Source organism: Ranitomeya imitator, chromosome 9 (assembly GCF_032444005.1).
Source record: "Ranitomeya imitator isolate aRanImi1 chromosome 9, aRanImi1.pri, whole genome shotgun sequence".
Classification (NCBI taxonomy): Eukaryota; Metazoa; Chordata; class Amphibia; order Anura; family Dendrobatidae; genus Ranitomeya; species Ranitomeya imitator.
In genome coordinates this window covers 157,460,281-157,483,528 of record NC_091290.1, presented here as the reverse complement: position 1 = coordinate 157,483,528, position 23,248 = coordinate 157,460,281, and the positions used below count along the sequence as shown (strand labels likewise).

The window sequence follows — 23,248 nt, the reverse complement described above, 5'->3', positions numbered from 1 at the left end:
CACTTGTTTTTTGTTTGGCTTTTTTGCTAGGTTCACTAAATGCTAAAACTGACCTGCCATTATGATTCTCCAGGTCAGTACGAGTTCGTAGACACCTAACATGACTAGGTTATTTTTTTATCTAAGTGGTGAAAAAAAATTCCAAACTTTGCTAAAAAATAAAATAAATAAATGCGCCATTTTCCGATACCCGTAGCGTCTCCATTTTTCGTGATCTGGGGTCGGTTGAGGGCTTATTTTTTGCGTGCCGAGATGACGTTTTTAATGATAGCATTTTGGTGCAGATACGTTCTTTTAATGCAATGTCGCGGCGACCAAAAAAACGTAATTCTGGCGTTTTGAATTTTTTTCCCGCTACGCTGTTTAGCGATCAGGTTAATGCTTTTTCTTAGTTGATAGATCGGGCGATTCTGAGCGCGGCGATACCAAATATGTGTAGATTTTATATTTTTTTTATTGATTTATTTTGATTGGTTCGAAAGGGGGGTGATTTAAACTTTTATATATTTTTTTTTTTTCAACTTTTTTTTTTACTTTTGCCATGCTTCAATAGCCTCCATGGGAGGCTAGAAGCAGGCACAGCACGATCATGTGATGGGGGTCGACGATGACGTCATTTCCGGCCGCCCGGCCGGAAGCGGTAGTTAAATGCCGCTATCTGCGATTGACAGCGGCATTTAACTAGTTAATAGGTGCGGGCAGATCGCAATTCTGCCCGCGCCTATTACGGGCACATGTCAGCTGTTCAAAACAGCTGACATGTCCCGGCTTTGATGCGGGCTCACCGCGGAGCCCTGCATCAAAGCAGGGGATCTGACCTTGGACGTACTATCCCGTCCAAGGTCAGATAGGGGTTAACAGGTGCCATTACTACAGGTAATGAGTGGAGGACAGAGGAGTCTCTTAAAGAAGAAGTTACAGGTCTGTGAGAGCCAGAAATCTTGCATGTTTTTAGGTGACCTAACACTTATTTTCCACCATAATTTACAAAATAAATGTTGCCAAATCAGACAAGGTGATTTTATGGATTTGTTTTCTCATTTTGACTCTCATAGTTGTTGTCTACCTATGATGTCAATTAGAGGCCTCTATCATCTTTTTAAGTGGGAGAACTTGCACAATTGGTAGCCGACTAAATACTTTTTTCCCCACTGTATCTCGGACGCCATTATGGTGGCATCGTTCAATACGAAGGGCATGAATTCTCCCTCAAAGTGCAGCAAAACACTGGACCTGGACTCACTGAAGCGCTAGTGCGGCGCGAAAAGGCCGTTGTCCTGAAGGAATATCGACGCCGGCTCTATGTTGTATAAAATGCTGTAGCAATAAAAGTTTTTACAAGATACTTACGTAAGTCAGAGTACCATCATTTCCTCTTCCTGAAGCTTGCACCAAGGGCTTGTTTTCTTCGGGTGGAGCCCTTGTATACCAGGATACTAGCAAGCTGCTATCAAGCATCTGCTGAATACTACTCAAGGTATGCGATCAGAATTCTGCCTTTTTTTGCTTTTCTTGTTGTTGCATTTTCTTATAGTTGGACGTGATATTAATACTCCATTAAACTCACTCTTAGATATTTTCTCAGGTCACTCTATCCTATCACAGAAAACCCTTAAAATAATTTATATTTCCCTTAACTCTTTGCATTTAACTGGTTTATGGAAACTCCTCAATCATTCAGTTAAAGATTACATTTTTTTCCCATCCGCATTCCACGTATCACAGATTAGACTATTTTTGCAAAACAACTGCTTACCCATCCCAAACTTTCAGGATATATCTTCACCCCTGGAGTTCCCAGGTGGTAGATATTGTTGTCATATTTCTGATTTCGATTTTATCGGTCTATAGAAATTAAACATGGCAAGGATCCATCCACTGGTATGGATCTACAGTGAATGGCACCGTCCACTGGATCAAGTTGGAGGGGTTCTGAAAACCTTACGGTGATGGGAGTGAATGCATTATCTGCGTCCCTTCTCTATGACACCAAAAATATCTGATTGATGAAAAACCCCAATATTCATCATTGAGCAAAGGGTCTATGATTGTTGCTTTGATCAGAGGAAGCTTATGCCCGTTAAGTGTATTTCCCTGCCTCTGGGTAAACGACTTTCAGTCTGGGTGTCTTTTTCCCTGTGGTAATTACCTGATCACCGCAGTATGTCCCTACAGAGGAGGTTGATGTGTTAGTTCTTTTTCTCTCTACCACAATCATAACTAGTTTTTTACTTCACCAGCGATAATTAATCCCATACTACGGTATGTTCAATGTGAGGATAATATGTCCGTTGCCCGGAGAGGTCTTATGGGTTTTAATTTCTCTAGGACCCACTGTATAATGCTTACAAACCCTCACTATGCACAGGTCAGACTAGCACGTTCTTCTAGTTCCAGGAGGATGTAAACACCTTTGGAACTGAAAGTTCCTGTGACGCTGTGTCAATACTCACGGGTAAGCCGTGAGACACTGTAGTCAGGAGGCCTGAGGTCAAATACCAGGAGGGCTTGTAGTACAAAGGGTGATACAAAGGTGTGATAACGTAATAGTCCGGGATCAAATGCCAAGAGGGTACGTCAAAAGCAGAAGGAAAACTCAAAAAAGTAGCCACAACAAAATCCAGGGTCATCAGTAAGATCAGAGTCAGACAGAGCAAACACACCTAGCTAAAGCAAATCTACAACTGACACAGACTCCTAGCAGCTTGCCAGCTAAATACCTTGCAAATGATTAGAGATGGGTTGCACCTGAGGAAACGCCTGCAGACTAAGACTAAGGGTACCGTCACACTATACGATTTACCTACGATCACGACCAGCGATATGACCTGGCCGTGATCGTAGGTAAATCGTAGTGTGGTCGCTGGGGAGCTGTCACACAGACAGCTCTCCAGCGACCAACGATGCCGAGGTCCCTGGGTAACCAGGGTAAACATCGGGTAACTAAGCGCAGGACCGCGCTTAGTTACCCGATGTTTACCATGGTTACAAGCGTTAAACTAAAAAAAAAAAAAACAGCACATTCTTACATTCCGGTGTCCGTCAGGTCCCTTGCCGTCTCTGCTTCCCGCACTGTGACTGCCGGCCGTAAAGTGAAAGTGAAAGCACAGCCGCTGTGCTCTGCTTTCACTTTACGGCCGGCAGTCACAGTGCGGGAAGCAGACGGCAAGGGACCTGACGGACACCGGAATGTAAGAATGTGCTGTTTTTTTTTTTTTTAGTTTAACGCTTGTAACCATGGTAAACATCGGGTAACTAAGCGCGGTCCTGCGCTTAGTTACCCGATGTTTACCCTGGTTACAAGCGAACGCATCGCTGGATCGCATCGCTAGATCGCTAGATCGGTGTCACACACACCGATCTAGCGATGACAGCGGGAGATCCAGCGATGAAAGAAAGTTCCATACGATCTGCTACGACGTACGATTCTCAGCAGGATCCCTGATCGCTGCTGCGTGTCAGACACAGCGATATCGTAACGATATCGCTGGAACGTCACGAATCGTACCGTCGTAGCGATCGAAAAGTTATAGTGTGACGGTACCCTTAGATTGAACAGAAGGGCTGTCATTAAAACTGTTGAACGTCCCAGGATAAGCTTGGATAACTGGACAGTCCAGCACACCCCAGATCCAATAGGGTGGCTGAGCTGTCTCCCACAGCTTTCCTAGGCCACAGTCAATGTAGAAACAGTGATAGTGCCAGTATTGTACGAAAGCAACATGTTCCCGGTGAGGTCCCCCAACTACAAGAAAAGTAAGGTCCCAAAAATGTTGCAGAATATGTTACAAAAGAGGAATAAGGAAGGACATCAATTGGCAATGCAGCATCTGCCCCCCTCCTACCCCCCAAAAAAGCCTGTGCATAAAGGATTGTTTCTGCGTGTACCACGCACCCATGGGTTAATACATTTATTTGTGATTTACTCTGATTTATTGCACCACTTTATTATGCCTTGATCTACGCTGCACAACTTATATATGCCACAATATTATAAAATGAAATATCATTAAAACCCTTTATAAACTAAACCTCAACACATCCTTAGATCAATTCAAAATGGTGTCGCTTGCCGAGGATTTCTGCTTGTCGAGGATTTCTGCTGCTTTGGTATCTCAAGGCTTCAGTAAATATGACTTGGTGCCATTCCAGCAAAGTTTGGGCTCCAAAGTAGGACCCTTTCCTTGTCTGAGCTCAGCAATGCGCCAGAACAGTAATTTCCACCACATATGGAATATCGTCGCTCTCAGCAGAAATTGCACAAGTTGTGGGCTCCATTTTCTCCTGTTATCCTCATTTGAAAATTAAAAATATGGGGTTAAAGCAACATTTTTAAATAAAAAAAAGAAATGTTTCCATTTTTTTTATTTTCATTTTGCTTTAATTCCTTTTACGCACCTGAAGGGTTAATAAACTTCTTGAATGTTGTTTGGTTTACATTGAAGGATGATTATTAGTATCAGGGATATGAATATTTGTCAGGACTTTCTTACTCCCACGAATCCCTGATATCACAGGCCGGGAAGGTCACGAGTACCCGCTGTGATCTCTGGAGCGTCGTCCAGACAATTAAACGATTGGCCGATGATGATCGGTTCGCACCAGTAGGCCGGCTATTGGAAAATTACCGGTGAGCGTACGGCATATACACCTCCGGATTCCAACACATGGAATATGTGTATATACCCCGGTAGGGTCACAGCTACTCTCTGATGCCCCCCGACTACTCGCTGCCAACCCCACTAATCTGTTTCGGTCAGACACTGTACGGTATCTATCACTTCGAGGTGTAGTTTACAGGACAGAACTATTACATTTTATATTTAATCCAAAGGGTGGCAGTGTTTGGGGAAAAATATACAGAAGATTTTACAAAGGGGACAAAACAATACAGCAATATACAGCTACATAATATAAAGGGGATTAATGGGAGAACTTAGTACCCCGATCGCAGAGACGAATCAGCTTAGCCGCAGGAGAGCGCTACTATCTGGTCATCAATAATGGGCCCTACACACAGGATATGTAACTCTGCACGAACACTGATGATAATTGGGATCGATCGTTTATCAGACCCCCGAGTCCCACCCTACACTAACCTCACAGGGGTCATAATATTAGGAAATCCCGATTTATGTAATATCTCCTATCTGACTACCTATCAGATCGGCCACAGTTTGTACAGATGGGAGCAGTGGTGTCAAGCAGATTACTGAGCAGTGTAGGTGCCCCCCAGGGAACGGTGCTTGCGCCCTTTCTATTCACACTGTATACTTCACACTTTCAGTATAAATCTGAACTTTGCCACCTTCAAAAATTTTCGGATGACTCCGTGGTTGTGGGATGCATTAGGGGAGATCAGGGGGATGAGGAATATAGAAGGGTGGTGTCGAATTTTGTGGATTGGTGCAATGGTAACTATCTACAACTAAATGTTAAGAAAACCAAGGAGTTGGTGGCCAACTATAACAGGAGTAAGATGGAATGCTTACCGATCACTATTGCTGGTCAGGAGGTAGAGCAGGTGGGGAGGTACAAATATTTGGGGGTCCATTAGGATAGTAAACTGGACTGGAGATGCCACTCAGAGTTTGTCTACAAGAAGGGGATGAGCAGATTGTATTTCCTAAGGAAACTGAGGTCTTTTAATGTGTGTAGCAAAATGTTAGAAATGTTCTACCAGTCTGTGGTGGCAAGTGCCATCTTTTTTGCAATCACGTGCTGGGGTAGTAGTGTGCGGCCTCTGATGCTAATAAGCTGAATAAGATTATTAAGAAGGCAAGTTCTGCTGTGGGCTGTAATCTGGACTCTTTTGGGGAGGTAGTGGAGAGAAGAACTCTGAGAAAGTGTATGGCGATTATGAACAATAATGCACATCCACTATATGAGCTATTCATGAGACAGAAGAGCACCTTCAGTAACCGGCTAATACTTCTGAGGTGTAAGAAGGAAAAATATAGGAAATCGTTTGTGCCAACTGCCATGGGAATGTACAACAATAACATTAGGGTTAAACCACCAAGGTGAATGTCTACTTATTTCTCTACATTTCAGTTCACTCGTTGTGTATGTCCTATTCTAATGTATAATGTTCTTCTGTCAACAAACTGTCATGTCAACTATGTAATTCCTTTATGATTTTTATGATTTAAGTTGTGCTGCTGTGATACCATAATTTCCCACGGGATCAATAAAGTGTATCGTATCGTATCGATAGCGCAGTCACAGAAGGTCGAGGCTGATGTCGGGATTATTAGCTACGCTTAGAGACCACACATGGCCGAGCTGCTGGTGGTTATACGGCCCCTATGGACTTGGGGCCTTTTGGTGGGGGTTATAATTATGAGTAAATGTGTATTTTTGCCAACAATGTACGTCTCGTTAATATTGGATGGATAGAAATTCCGATATTCCACATTTTCTCCCGGAGCCATACTGTCTGCTCTCTCATTGTATTACCTTGACCATGGCTATTTGTAAAGAGGGTCATATTTTCTTTTGATCCACTTCAGACCCTAATGAGGCCTTTTTCCTGTCTCTCTGTGGGGACAACAGACGTCCTCTGCAGCCACATGGACATAAAGACAATCCTCGCAATTTTAAGCAATCTGCTTCACTTAGCTGCCACTGCCATTTTACGTAAAGGCACCCACCATTGTTTCCTCAAGACACATGATAGATGAAAAAAGGGAAGGGGGACAAGAGGGACCTCAAGGATTTTTTATTTTTTATTTTCTATGACAATAAGTTTTCAGGGTTTTTTGTAACACGAGGCCCTCAAAGTCACTTCATCTGTGTAGCTGTCCATAAAAAAATGCACACAGACAAACCCAGGACAAATATCTTGTATATTGTAGGCGCCATCTAACCTGTATGTGGCCAGTGGGGTCATATCGCATTGTAAGTGCTCCCCATGTTTGGTCATCAGGCCCCTGATGAAGCCTGTCTATATTCAGAGGGAAACGCATCTGGATAATGTTTGAAAGCAATGAAGGATTACAGCTACATCACGTCTGGTGTTTATGACCTCCTTCCCTGGGATTGCGCTGTTTATTGATTTGGGGCATGATGCTCCACTCTGCATACGTAATGATTAGCATATCCTATCCATGGAGGTCTTATACGTCCCATATCATGTAGAATATTAGTCATATGCTCCCCAGGTCTGTCTGTGTGTTTGGTATCTCACCTATTACCTACAGAGGGTGCATAACAGAGGTTCAAAGGATCCTGGAAGTTGAGCGGGGAGCCATTTTGCAAAGTATAGGGTGCCAACCTCTGTCCTTAGGCAGGTCTATAATAAGGCCTACCAGGGATACTTAGTCCCCAAATCCCCTTCATAAATATCTTTGTACCCTACTAATTAGACACACTTCTTTCTTTGTTTCAGTTGACAGTGTCCTTATATATTTGTGGTTTTAACCAAGTTGAATAAAACTTATTTTTAGAGTTTTTTTTGTTGCGTTACACTTACCACATCAGATTTCAAAAATTTGCCTGGTCAGGATGATGAAAACAGGCTTTGGTGATAAGGGGTTAAAAAAAAGACATTGCTTTTTTGGAAGGTGTGTCCATTATTGGGTTAGAAGAGAAATCCCAGGGAGCTTCCTCAGACTCTGGCAATGCAGCATTCATACCTCCGTGTGTCTCAGTCTGAACACAGGCCAGGAAGACAGATGGTCGCAGGTCTCGTGTATGTCCAGGAGGCCGCCAGGACCAGACCCAGAGACCCACAGAAATTAGTAAAAGCAGCATTAGCGTTAATTAGGGTAAGGGCCCAAATTGGAGGGTGAATTCTTGTTGACGGCATCTCTAGAAACACAGTCCCCTAGATGAATCCTTTAATTTGGTTTTTTCCATTGTGACTCTGCGAGGGCCGCATTGTTGTGTTTTCTCCCCGACATTTTATGTGTTTGTCTCCTATATATCAAATACAATAAATAAATGTTGTCAGTTCCTAACCTTGAAGACATCTGACCCGGCCTAACAGACAGTGTGGGATCGTATAGATCGGAGCGAAGCATGGACGCTCACCTGGTTAAGCTCGATAAGTTGGGGGTACGCACCCATCATCTGGATGGCGATTTTCACTATATTCTTTGCTGGCTCCATCATTCCCAGTTGACAACTGCAATAACAAGGGCATTAAACATATTAAGCTGTGAAGTTTGTGGCTCACACAATTATCCCCATTACTTGGACTTACCTTGGCATTTTAGGCACTGGACACTTGAGATTTTAGCCTATTTGTGCACATTTATCAGAGTCCCGGTCAATGTTTGATACATTTTCAATAACTCTTAAATATAAATCCTGTTTAAAACAATGTCTCCAATTTTAACTCCACCCGATACTGTAGTAAAATAAAGCCTTTTGTGAATTATAAAAAAAAAAAAAGTTGCAACAAATCTGGATAAATCCCCTTTGCCATAAGTGAAAACACAGAATTTGAAAAGTGGTGCGATCAATGGAAAAACCTTAAAAAAGTCACAAATGTTTGTTCAAAAATAGTGCGCCAAAGAGAGCTGCCGTAGAAGTCTTCATGCACGCCTCCAATTGTCTGCTTCTTATGCTATTCACCTGCATACACCTGTGTTGTACAGCTGAGACTAGCAAATGCTCCAGACTGCAGGGGAGGAACATTTGGCCCAAAGTGGGTGATAACAACAACACAAACTGAACGTACCAATACCTATATGTCAGAAAGTGACATCTGTGAGGGACGAGGGAGACTCCATCTTGGAGTTATTAATTCAGGCCCCATAGATTATCCAGAGATCTCCCTTCCACAGCAGGGATGTGGCCACCACCCTTGGGATAAGTACACAATTCCCAAAAGAACAGAACTTTACAATATGGCTAGAGAATTAGAGGCCACGTGTTAATGAGGGCAGGAGGAGCAGAGCTGGGACCCCCTGCTGTATTTTGTGCAAGGCGACCCACATGAAAGGAAGCTCTAGACCGAGCGTCATCGACACCTAGAGATGAATTATGAGAGTACCATGAAAGCGTAGACACTTGGGCACCGACACCTAGAGATAAATTATGAGAGTACCATGAAAGAGTAGACACTTGGGCACCAACACCTAGAGATGAATTATGAGAGTACCATGAAAGTGTGGACACTTGGGCACCGACACCTAGAGATGAATTATGAGAGTACCATGAAAGTGTAGACAGTTTGGCACCGACACCTAGAGATGAATTATGAGAGTACCATGAAAGTGTAGACAGTTTGGCACCGACACCTAGAGATGAATTATGAGAGTATCATGAAAGAGTAGACACTTGGGCACCAACACCTAGAGATGAATTATGAGAGTACCATGAAAGTGTGGACACTTGGGCACCGACACCTAGAGATGAATTATGAGAGTACCATGAAAGAGTAGACACTTGGGCACCAACACCTAGAGATGAATTATGAGAGTATCATGAAAGAGTAGACACTTGGGCACCGACACCTAGAGATGAATTATGAGAGTACCATGAAAGTGTAGACAGTTTGGCACCGACACCTAGAGATGAATTATGAGAGTACCATGAAAGTGTGGACACTTGGGCACCGACACCTAGAGATGAATTATGAGAGTACCATGAAAGAGTAGACACTTGGGCACCAACACCTAGAGATGAATTATGAGAGTACCATGAAAGTGTGGACACTTGGGCACCGACACCTAGAGATGAATTATGAGAGTACCATGAAAGTGTAGACAGTTTGGCACCGACACCTAGAGATGAATTATGAGAGTACCATGAAAGTGTGGACACTTGGGCACCGACACCTAGAGATGAATTATGAGAGTACCATGAAAGTGTAGACAGTTTGGCACCGACACCTAGAGATGAATTATGAGAGTACCATGAAAGAGTAGACACTTGGGCACCAACACCTAGAGATGAATTATGAGAGTACCATGAAAGTGTGGACACTTGGGCACCGACACCTAGAGATGAATTATGAGAGTACCATGAAAGTGTGGACACTTGGGCACCAACACCTAGAGATGAATTATGAGAGTACCATGAAAGTGTGGACACTTGGGCACCAACACCTAGAGATGAATTATGAGAGTACCATGAAAGTGTGGACACTTGGGCACCGACACCTAGAGATGAATTATGAGAGTACCATGAAAGTGTAGACAGTTTGGCACCGACACCTAGAGATGAATTATGAGAGTACCGTGCATTTCAGGGGTAAGTCCAGTATACCACCAGAACCCTGAGAGCCCTCCGCACGCACCCCTGTGTCTCATATTTCTCTAGCGGTCCCAGATTCCAAGCTATCGAGACCGGCCCTCCAGAACCACTTAGCTAACCCAAGTTTGGACTCTCCGTATCGGTTCAGCTCCAACGAATCCGTTGAGACATTATTTGTCCAGTTTTGACCTCCCGCTATGAAGTTATGACCCATCCTAGATATGAGGATTTCAGCTATGAGGGCAAGGGAGGAGAAATCAGTCTAACCCAGGGGGGCAGTGGCAAATATGGGAGGGGATGAGCGGGGGGTTAAAAGCTAGCTATGCACCGTTAGCCTTGGTCTTTGTTCTGATATGGAAGCCACATCACATCACGTGTGGGGACGGACCAGAAACTAAGAAGGTGCCTGTGGATACGAGAGATTCCCTTCATCCAACATGACACATACAGCTAACTGCTATCCCCAACCTGTACCCTACATTTATCTGTACTTCTGGCTGTAATACCTGTATATTACTCTGTGTATTTGTAGTAACTAGTACGCCTTTTGGCAAATAAAATATCAATTAAATTTGGGCTGCTCTTTTATCTCGAATCCTGATTTCCCACGTTCGTAAGTTCAGCTAGTCATTATACACTACCTGGGGTTGGTTTCTGACCCGATATAAGCTTGTTAACGGACCGGGCTTATATCTAACGAGGAAATAGAACTGGTGGCAGCATACCGTTCTGGTGTTATTGGGGGATCCTGGCAGTGACGGATAGGAGGTACATATATATCTTCCCGGCCGGTGACTGGTGATACATATACCGCCCTCACTGCAGAGTGCCCCGATAACCAGTACATAACAGGGCAGCCTCCCTGGCAACTACTTATCCTAGGTGCAATTCCCTGACTGACCTGAGGGTAAGGGGGGTGCCATAGAGCTGTGTGTGTAAGCTTCATCACAGAATGGGCAGGGGATATCTGTATTCCGCAGCTCTTTTCTCGTGTGTTTGCCTTACAACATCAATAAATATACATAATATAGTAGATCATATATAGTTGCTCAGTGGATGAATGGTAGACCATTTGAAAATACGAAACCGAAAAAAAGAAAAAAACCATCAAATTTATGGCCTTAAAAGGAAGGTACAAGGACTAATAATTACTTTAAATAAAAGTACCTTTATTGAATAGAAGTGGTAAACGCTAGCACTACAGCAAAAATGTGCCCATACTTGGAATAGAAGATCAATAATAAATAAGGTAATAAAAACATACAATGACGAAAAAAACAGTGGACCAAAAAATAAACACAAAAGTTACATAGATAGAGCCCCAGATGACACTAGAGGAAAAACAATGTCGGAGAATATTGTATAAAAATCCTAAAAGGAATTTATATAAAATAAAAATACAATTATTGATGGAAGGATGTTTAATGTTAGAAAATTATATACACAGTGGGTACGGAAAGTATTCAGACCCATTTAAATTTTTCACTCTTTCATTGCAGCCATTTGATAAATTTAAAATCAGTTAATTTTTTTCTCATTACTGTACACTTTGCGCTCCATCTTGTCTGAAAAAAACAGAAATGTAGAAATTTTTGAAAATGTATTAAAAAAGAAAAACTGAAATATCCCATGGTCATAAATCTTCAGCCCCTTTGCTCAGACTCTCATATGTAAGTCCCATGCTGTCCATTTCCTTGTGATCCTCCCTGAGATGGTTCTACTCCTTCATTGGAGTCCAGCTGTGTGTAATTACACTGATAGGACTTGATTTGGAGCGGCGCACACCTGTCTACATAAGACCTCACAGCTCACATATCAGACCAAATGAGAATCATGAGGCCAAAGGAACCGGCCAAGGAGCTCAGAGACAGAATTGTGGCACGGCGCAGATCTGGCCAAGGTTACAATAGAATTTCTGCAGTACTCCAGGTTCCTAAGAGCACAGTGGCCTCCATAATCCTTAAATGGAAGAAATTTGGGACCACCAGAAGTTTTTCTAGACCTGGCCGTCCAGCCAAACTGAGCAATCGTGGGAGAAGAACCCCAAGATCACTGTAGCTGAGCTCCAGAGATGCAGTAGGGAGATGGGAGAAAGTTCCACAAAGTCACCTATCACTGCAGCCTCCACCAGTCAGGCCTTTATGGCAGAGTGGCCCGACGGAAGCCTCTCCTCAGTGCAAGACATATGAAAGCCACATAGAGTTTACTAAAAAACACATGAAGGATTCCCAGACTATGAGAAATAAGATTCTCTGGTCTGATGAGACGAAGATAGACCTTTCGGGTGAAGGAAACATGAATGCGGCCAAGTACAGAGATATCCTGGATGTAAACCTCTTCCAGAGGCTCTGGACCTCAGACTTGGCCGAAGGTTCACCTCCCAACAAGACAATGACCCTAAGCACACAGCTAAAATAACAAAGGAGCGGCTTCAGAACAACTGTGTGACCATTCCTGACCGGCCCAGCCAGAGCCCTGACCTAAACCCAATGGGGCATCTCTGGAGACCTGAAAATGGCGTCCACCAACGTTCACCATCCAACCTGACGGAACTGGAGAGGATCTGCAGGGAGGAATGGCCGAGGATCCCCAAATCCAAGGGGGAAAACTTGTGGCATCATTCCCAAGAAGACTCAAGGTTGTACTAAAGGGGGCTTCTACTCAATAATGAGCAAAGGGGCTGAAGACTTCTGACCATGTGAGAGTTCAGTTTTTCTTTTTTTAATAAATTTGCAAAAATTTCTACATTTCTGTTTTGTTTTCCTGACAAGATGAGGTGCAGAGTGTTCATTAATGAGAAAAAAAATGAACTTTTTTTGAATTTTCCAAATGGCTGCAATGAAACAAAGAGTGAAACATTTAAAGGGGTACTTTCAGCACCAACTGTGTACATGTGTGTGTGTGTATATATATATATATATATATATATATATATATATATATATATATATATATATATATTTGCACAAGATATATACCTAGAAAATAAGAGAAATAGTAGGGAATGTCTATATGCACTGAAAACAAGTACAGTAAAGAGTTAATGAGTAACAGGCTTGTGCCATGAAATAAATAATAAACCTGCAGCACTGCATGGAAAAGGGGGCATGAAAGATGCAATAAATACTTAGTGGCAGTGCAAGCAAAGAGGGAGTGTACATGAAGAGTAAAGAGTGTTAAAGTGCAATGGGAGCAGTTCAGGGAAAGTAGAGGGGCATATACCTTTAAGGTCCGCCGGTCCAAGTGCAACACACACCCCAACGTGGGTTTCGGAATGGAGTCCTTCGACTAGGGGTGAAAAGTGGATGAACAGAGCTGTTTCTGGCAAACAGTTCCAATTATGGTCAGATACAGGATTAGGGTACACAGTACAAGGGCAAACGCTGTACAGAGTCACTGATTGCAATGAGAGGTGAAAAAGATGGCTACCAGAGCAGCAAGAACCAGATTGTACACAACACAGGATACCTAGGGTACCAAGAGGCTGACTGCAGAGAGCGGCAGAAATGGGTACCAGAGGAAGAGGAGCAAGAGTACACAGCACAGGTCACCTGGGGTATAGAGGGTGACTGCAGAGGAAGACTAGAGAGATGGGTACCAGAGGAAGAGGAGCCAGAGTACACAGCACAGAGCACATGGAGTATAGAGGATGACTACAGGGGATGAAGATTTGGCCCAAAGTTACACAGCTGTTCCTGGCAAACAGTTCCAATTATGGTCTGATAGAAGATTAGGGTACACAGTACAAGTGGAAAAGCAGTACAAGGGGAAACGCGGTACAGAGTTACTGATTGCAATGAGAGGAGAAAAAGATATCTACCAGAGCAGCAAGAACCAGATTGTACATAACAAAGGATACATAGTGTACAGAGAGGGTGACTGCAGAGGGTGGCAGGAAAAATGGGTACCATAGGAAGAGGAGCAAGTGTGAACAGCACATGGCATCTAGGGCATAGAGGATGACTGCAGAGTGAGGCAGGAGAGATGGGTACCAGAGCAAGAGGAGCCAGAGGGCACAGAACAGGGCATCTGGGGTATAGAGGATGACTATAGAGGAAGACTGGAGAGATGGGTACCAGAGCAAGAGGAGCCAGAGTACACAGCGCAGGGCACCTGGGGTATAGAGGGTGAGTGCAGATGAAAACTGGAGAGATGGGTACCCGAGCAAGAGGAGCCAGAGGGCACAGAACAGGGCATCTGGGGTATAGAGGATGACTGCAGAGAGAGGCAGGAGAGATGGGTACCAGAGCAAGAGGAGCCAGAGGGCACAGCTATTTATTCCGGATGGCGCTGCACCTGTATCCGCCCCCATTCCCTTCATTGTGAGAAGGGATTTACATGAAAGCTATATCACAGGTCCTGAAGACTGAGGAGAGGAAGGCTGGACAGACAGGAAAGACAGGCAGGAATGACAGACAGGGGTAGGAAGACACCGTGGCAATGAAGCGACAATGGCGCTGCCCACCAGATAATTTCTATTTTCTAAATCATTGCAAAGTTCCATTTTACCTGCAACTTGTTTCCGGTCACTTTGGAGCAGCAGAGAAAGGTGGAGACTGAGGACAGAGCTGTGAGGTGGAGCTGGGAAGAGAACAGGTTACCACAAGCCTGCATTCCTGCCTTCAGATAAGAATTTCTTCTGGGAGTGTCTGTGTGTTGTATGAAGACGTCACATCTCACATACAGGACACAGCAGCCTGTATCATTCACGTGTTGTATGAAGACGTCACATCTCCCATACAGGACACAGCAGCCTGTATCGTTCACGTGTTGTATGAAGACGTCACATCTCCCATACAGGACACAGCAGCCTGTATCATTCACGTGTTGTATGAAGACGTCACATCTCACATACAGGACACAGCAGCCTGTATCATTCACGTGTTGTATGAAGACGTCACATCTCCCATACAGGACACGGCAGCCTGTATCATTCACGTGTCGTATGAAGACGTCACATCTCACATACAGGACACAGCAGCCTGTATCATTCACGTGTAGTATGAAGACGTCACATCTGCCATACAGGACACGGCAGCCTGTATCATTCACGTGTTGTATGAAGACGTCACATCTCCCATACAGGACACAGCAGCCTGTATCATTCACGTGTTGTATGAAGACGTCACATCTCCCATACAGGACACGGCAGCCTGTATCATTCACGTGTTGTATGAAGACGTCACATCTCCCATACAGGACACAGCAGCCTGTATCATTCACGTGTTGTATGAAGACGTCACATCTCCCATACAGGACACGGCAGCCTGTATCATTCACGTGTTGTATGAAGACGTCACATCTCCCATACAGGACACAGCAGCCTGTATCATTCACGTGTTGTATGAAGACGTCACATCTCCCATACAGGACACGGCAGCCTGTATCATTCACGTGTTGTATGAAGACGTCACATCTCACATACAGGACACAGCAGCCTGTATCATTCACGTGTAGTATGAAGACGTCACATCTCCCATACAGGACACGGCAGCCTGTATCATTCACGTGTTGTATGAAGACGTCACATCTCCCATACAGGACACAGCAGCCTGTATCATTCACGTGTTGTATGAAGACGTCACATCTCCCATACAGGACACAGCAGCCTGTATCGTTCACGTGTTGTATGAAGACGTCACATCTCCCATACAGGACACAGCAGCCTGTATCATTCACGTGTTGTATGAAGACGTCACATCTCACATACAGGACACAGCAGCCTGTATCATTCACGTGTTGTATGAAGACGTCACATCTCCCATACAGGACACGGCAGCCTGTATCATTCACGTGTTGTATGAAGACGTCACATCTCCCATACAGGACACAGCAGCCTGTATCATTCACGTGTTGTATGAAGACGTCACATCTCCCATACAGGACACAGCAGCCTGTATCGTTCACGTGTTGTATGAAGACGTCACATCTCCCATACAGGACACAGCAGCCTGTATCATTCACGTGTTGTATGAAGACGTCACATCTCACATACAGGACACAGCAGCCTGTATCATTCACGTGTTGTATGAAGACGTCACATCTCCCATACAGGACACGGCAGCCTGTATCATTCACGTGTCGTATGAAGACGTCACATCTCACATACAGGACACAGCAGCCTGTATCATTCACGTGTAGTATGAAGACGTCACATCTGCCATACAGGACACGGCAGCCTGTATCATTCACGTGTTGTATGAAGACGTCACATCTCCCATACAGGACACAGCAGCCTGTATCATTCACGTGTTGTATGAAGACGTCACATCTCCCATACAGGACACGGCAGCCTGTATCATTCACGTGTTGTATGAAGACGTCACATCTCCCATACAGGACACAGCAGCCTGTATCATTCACGTGTTGTATGAAGACGTCACATCTCCCATACAGGACACGGCAGCCTGTATCATTCACGTGTTGTATGAAGACGTCACATCTCCCATACAGGACACAGCAGCCTGTATCATTCACGTGTTGTATGAAGACGTCACATCTCCCATACAGGACACGGCAGCCTGTATCATTCACGTGTTGTATGAAGACGTCACATCTCACATACAGGACACAGCAGCCTGTATCATTCACGTGTAGTATGAAGACGTCACATCTCCCATACAGGACACGGCAGCCTGTATCATTCACGTGTTGTATGAAGACGTCACATCTCCCATACAGGACACAGCAGCCTGTATCATTCACGTGTTGTATGAAGACGTCACATCTCCCATACAGGACACAGCAGCCTGTATCGTTCACGTGTTGTATGAAGACGTCACATCTCCCATACAGGACACAGCAGCCTGTATCATTCACGTGTTGTATGAAGACGTCACATCTCACATACAGGACACAGCAGCCTGTATCATTCACGTGTTGTATGAAGACGTCACATCTCCCATACAGGACACGGCAGCCTGTATCATTCACGTGTCGTATGAAGACGTCACATCTCCCATACAGGACACAGCAGCCTGTATCATTCACGTGTTGTATGAAGACGTCACATCTCACATACAGGACACAGCAGCCTGTATCGTTCACGTGTCGTATGAAGACGTCACATCTCACATACAGGACACAGCAGCCTGTATCATTCACGTGTTGTATGAAGACGTCACATCTCCCATACAGGACACGGCAGCCTGTATCATTCACGTGTCGTATGAAGACGTCACATCTCCCATACAGGACACGGCAGCCTGTATCATTCACGTGTTGTATGAAGACGTCACATCTCCCATACAGGACACGGCAGCCTGTATCATTCACGTGTAGTATGAAGACGTCACATCTGCCATACAGGACACGGCAGCCTGTATCATTCACGTGTTGTATGAAGACGTCACATCTCCCATACAGGACACAGCAGCCTGTATCATTCACGTGTTGTATGAAGACGTCACATCTCCCATACAGGACACGGCAGCCTGTATCGTTCACGTGTCGTATGAAGACGTCACATCTCCCATACAGGACACAGCAGCCTGTATCATTCACGTGTTGTATGAAGACGTCACATCTCCCATACAGGACACAGCAGCCTGTATCGTTCACGTGTTGTATGAAGACGTCACATCTGCCATACAGGACACGGCAGCCTGTATCATTCACGTGTCGTATGAAGACGTCACATCTCCCATACAGGACACGGCAGCCTGTATCATTCACGTGTCGTATGAAGACGTCACATCTCCCATACAGGACACGGCAGCCTGTATCATTCACGTGTCGTATGAAGACGTCACATCTCCCATACAGGACACGGCAGCCTGTATCATTCACGTGTTGTATGAAGACGTCACATCTGCCATACAGGACACGGCAGCCTGTATCATTCACGTGTCGTATGAAGACGTCACATCTCACATACAGGACACAGCAGCCTGTATCATTCACGTGTAGTATGAAGACGTCACATCTGCCATACAGGACACGGCAGCCTGTATCATTCACGTGTCGTATGAAGACGTCACATCTCCCATACAGGACACGGCAGCCTGTATCATTCACGTGTTGTATGAAGACGTCACATCTCCCATACAGGACACGGCAGCCTGTATCATTCACGTGTCGTATGAAGACGTCACATCTCCCATACAGGACACGGCAGCCTGTATCGTTCACGTGTTGTATGAAGACGTCACATCTCCCATACAGGACACGGCAGCCTGTATCGTTCACGTGTTGTATGAAGACGTCACATCTCCCATACAGGACACAGCAGCCTGTATCGTTCACGTGTTGTATGAAGACGTCACATCTCCCATACAGGACACAGCAGCCTGTATCATTCACGTATTGTATGAAGACGTCACATCTCCCATACAGGACACGGCAGCCTGTATCGTTCACGTGTTGTATGAAGGCGTCACATCTCACATACAGGACACAGCAGCCTGTATCGTTCACGTGTTGTATGAAGACGTCACATCTCCCATACAGGACACAGCAGCCTGTATCGTTCACGTGTTGTATGAAGACGTCACATCTCACATACAGGACACGGCAGCCTGTATCGTTCACGTGTTGTAAGAAGACGTCACATCTCACATACAGGACACGGCAGCCTGTATTGTTCACGTGTTGTATGAAGACGTCACATCTCCCATACAGGACACGGCAGCCTGTATCATTCACGTGTCGTATGAAGACGTCACATCTCCCATACAGGACACGGCAGCCTGTATCGTTCACGTGTCGTATGAAGACGTCACATCTCCCATACAGGACACGGCAGCCTGTATCGTTCACGTGTCGTATGAAGACGTCACATCTCACATACAGGACACGGCAGCCTGTATCGTTCACGTGTCGTATGAAGACGTCACATCTCACATACAGGACACGGCAGCCTGTATCGTTCACGTGTCGTATGAAGACGTCACATCTCACATACAGGACACGGCAGCCTGTATCATTCACGTGTCGTATGAAGACGTCACATCTCCCATACAGGACACGGCAGCCTGTATCGTTCACGTGTCGTATGAAGACGTCACATCTCCCATACAGGACACGGCAGCCTGTATCGTTCACGTGTTGTATGAAGACGTCACATCTCACATACAGGACACGGCAGCCTGTATCGTTCACGTGTCGTATGAAGACGTCACATCTCACATACAGGACACAGCAGCCTGTATCGTTCACGTGTTGTATGAAGACGTCACATCTCCCATACAGGACACGGCAGCCTGTATCGTTCACGTGTTGTATGAAGACGTCACATCTCACATACAGGACACGGCAGCCTGTATCGTTCACGTGTTGTATGAAGACGTCACATCTCCCATACAGGACACGGCAGCCTGTATCATTCACGTGTTGTATGAAGATGTCACATCTCACATACAGGACACGGCAGCCTGTATCATTCACGTATTGTATGAAGACGTCACATCTCCCATACAGGACACGGCAGCCTGTATCGTTCACGTGTTGTAAGAAGACGTCACATCTCACATACAGGACACGGCAGCCTGTATTGTTCACGTGTTGTATGAAGACGTCACATCTCCCATACAGGACACAGCAGCCTGTATCGTTCACGTGTTGTAAGAAGACGTCACATCTCACATACAGGACACAGCAGCCTGTATCATTCACGTGTCGTATGATGACGTCACATCTCCCATACAGGACACGGCAGCCTGTATTGTTCACGTGTTGTATGAAGACGTCACATCTCCCATACAGGACACAGCAGCCTGTATCGTTCACGTGTTGTAAGAAGACGTCACATCTCACATACAGGACACGGCAGCCTGTATCGTAAATGTGTTGTATGAAGACGTCACATCTCACATACAGGACACAGCAGCCTGTATCGTTTACGTGTTATGACCCAACCCAAATATTGGGAATTATTTTGGCTAGGAGGTCAAGGGAGGAGAATTCAGTACAACCCAGAAGGGCGGTGGCAAACATGGGAGGGGGCGAGCTAAGGGTTAAAAGCTGGCTGCACACTTTCAGCCCAGTGTTTGTTCTGCCTTGGAAGCCACGTCACATTACATGTGGAGATGGACCAGAAAATAAGCACCTGTGGACTTAGCGCTTCCCTGGGGCCCACATGCTATAAGACATGGTAACTTGACACCTACAGCTAACTACTTTTCCCAACCCGTACCCTATTTTTTTCTGTACCTCTGGCTGTATTTGGCCGGTGTCACACTTGCGAGTGCAATGCGAGTCTCGCATCAATTTGCATAACTGCCGCCCGCCAGCACTCGGGACCGGAGGGTGCGGCTGCATGTATTTCTATGCATAGAATCATTGACTTGTAGAGTAGGAAGGGTACTCCTGGGTCATCTGGTCCAACCCCCTGCTCAAAGCAGGATTCACTAAATCATCTCAGACAGTTGTCAGTCCAGCCTCTGTGTGAAGACTTCCATTGAAGGAGAACTCTTCACCTCTGGTGACAGCCTGTTCCACTCATTGATCAGCATCACTGTCAAAAAGTTTTTTCTAATATATAATCTATGTCTCCTCCCATTCAATTTCATCCCATTGCTTCTAGTCTTTCCTTGTGCAAATGAGAATAAAGATGATCCTTCTACACTGTGACAGCCCCTCAGATATTTGTAGACAGCTATTAAGTCTCCTCGGTCTTCTTTTTTTGCAGCTAAACATTCCCTAATCCTGTAACTGTTCCTCAAAATACATGGTTTGCAGACCAGTCACCATTCTGGTTGCTCTTATCTGAACTTGCTCCAGTTTGTTGTTGTCTTTTTTTTTTAAATGTGGTGCCCAAAAATGGACACAGTATTCCAGGTGAGGTCTGACCACAGAGGAGTAGAGGGCAATAATGACTTCACGTGATCTAGACTGTATGCTTCTGTTAATACATCCCAAAATTGTATTTGCCCTTTTTGCTGCTGCATCACACTGTTAACTCATGTTCAGTCTGTGATCTAATAGTATACCCAAGTCTTTTTCACATGTGTTGTTGCTTAACCCTATTCCTCCCATTCTGTATATGCTTTTTTTCATTTTTATTGCCCAGATGTAGTACTTTGCATTTTTCCTTGTTAAAAACCATTCTGTTAGTTGCTGCCCACTGCTCCAGTGTATTTACATCCTTTCGAATCCTCATTCTCTTCTCTAGTATTAGCTATCCCTCCTAGCTTTGTGTCATCAGCAAATTTAATCAGTTTACTCTCAATTCCTAAATCTAAATTAATGATAAAGATGTTAAACAATACAGGGCCCAGGAAAGAACCCTGTGGTACCCCACTTGAGACATTCTTCCAACTGGATGTGCAGCCATTTACGACCACTCTTTGGGTCCGATCACTAAGTCAGATATGAATCCACCTAACAGTTGCCTTGGATGGTGTTAGATACTTTGTTAAATGCTTTGCTGAAGTCAAGATATACTATATCTACAGCATTTCCCTAATCCACCCAGTTAGTGATTCTGTCATAGAAGGAAATTAAGTTAGTCTGACATGACTTATTAGTTACAAACCAATTCTGACTCTGGTTAATCACTTCATTCTTATCCAGGTACTTACATACATGTTAATAATTTGTTCAGAGTCAAAGATCTTTCCTGGTATAGACGTCAGACTCACCGGTCTATAGTTCCCTGGGTCCACCTTCTTCCCCTTTTTGAAGATAGGAACAACATTTGCTCTTCTCCAATCTTCTGGGACTTCTCCTGTTCTCCAAGAATTTTCAAAGATTATGGAGAGTGGTTCAAAAATTTCTTCTGCCATCTCCTTCAGTATTCTGGAGTGTAATTCATCTGGACCCGGAGACTTGAATTAATTTATGTTCACTAAGTGTTTCCTCATTATCTTTCTGTTTATAGATATCCTTGATTCATCTATTCCCTTAATGGGACAGTGAAAATCAATTGTTAGATTTTTTTGAGAGAAAACAGATGCAAAATAGAAATGTAAAAGTTTGGCCTTCTCAACATTCTTTCTTACCATTTCATCATTTTCATCCTGTAACAATCCTATAGCATCTATGACTTTACTTGACATATCCCCAAAATCCTTTTATATTGCTTTTGACGTTTCTTGCAAGCCTTAATTCATTGTCAGCTTTAGATAATCTGATTCGTGCCCTGCAGGTTCTGCAGACAGCATTATATTCTTCTTTAGATATGCCTCCCTCTCATTTGATAAACATTTCTTTCTTCCCTTTTAGCATGTGTTTAAGTTCTGTGTTCATCCATCCTGGTTTCCTTAAATGCTTCCTACTCTTCCCTCTTTTCGGTACTCTTTACGACTGTGCTTTGAGAATCTAATTTTTCAAGATTTCCCATCCTTCCTGGACATTTTTGTCCTTAAGGATATTCAGCCATTGGATCCCTCCGATTCTCTGAGTCCTTTAAAATCTGCTTTTGTGAAATCTAACCTTGAAGTCTGAGTCTTCACAGGTCTTCCTCCTCTAGTTATCCAAAATTCTAAAATAGCATGGTCGCTACCTCCTAGGGTCCTAGCCACTCTTACCTCCTCAACCATTTACTCCCTGCTTATAAGGATTAGATCCAAGTAGCAGATCCCCGTTTTCTCTCCTACTTTTTAGAAGATAAAATCGTCAGCAAGAGAGGATAAGAATTTGTGTGACCTGCTAATTTTGCCTGAGAGAGATTCCCATCAAATGTCTGGATAGTTGAAATCTCCCATGACCACTATGTCATACTATGTCATATTTTTGGAGAACTTGGCCATTTGATGCATAAATAAAATTTGCTTTCTTAAAGTTCCAGGTTTTGGCATTTCCCCTTTTGAATGTTTGATTGAAAATTACATTGAAACTTACCATGTTATGGTCACTGCTTCCCAAATACTCCCTGACCTGTAGATCTGAAATTGTATCTGGTCTATTTGCCAGAACCAGATCCAGCAGATTACTTCCCCTCGTTGGTTCATCTACCAGCTGGGAGAGGTAACTGTCCTCAACTATTAAGATTACTGTACTTGTTTTCTTTATTATGTATACCCCTTTTCATATGTAAAGCACCATGGAAAAAATGGTGCAATAATAATACTAAAGTGTGGATAAGAAATGGTAACTTTTAGCA

General features: G+C 44.3%; 1 protein-coding gene across 9 annotated transcripts in view; it reads right to left on the bottom strand.

Annotated features, from left to right (window-relative positions):
- ELMO3 (engulfment and cell motility 3) overlaps positions 1-21,929 on the bottom strand; it is a 75,821-nt gene extending 53,892 nt beyond the window's left edge. For 2 of the 9 annotated variants that reach the window (XM_069739667.1, XM_069739662.1), the window contains exons 1-2: positions 21,786-21,929; positions 8,035-8,128 (exon numbers count right to left, since the gene is read on the bottom strand). In XM_069739667.1, the coding sequence (XP_069595768.1) occupies positions 8,035-8,128; positions 21,786-21,841 (150 nt within the window). In that variant the 5' untranslated portion in view covers positions 21,842-21,929. Of the gene's footprint in view, positions 1-7,474; positions 7,921-8,034; positions 8,129-13,428; positions 13,495-14,715; positions 14,843-21,785 lie in introns of those variants that run through there. The other 7 variants (XM_069739661.1, XM_069739663.1, XM_069739664.1 and 4 more) reach the window with 7 other exon arrangements.
- Between the last annotated feature and the right edge of the window lie 1,319 nt (positions 21,930-23,248).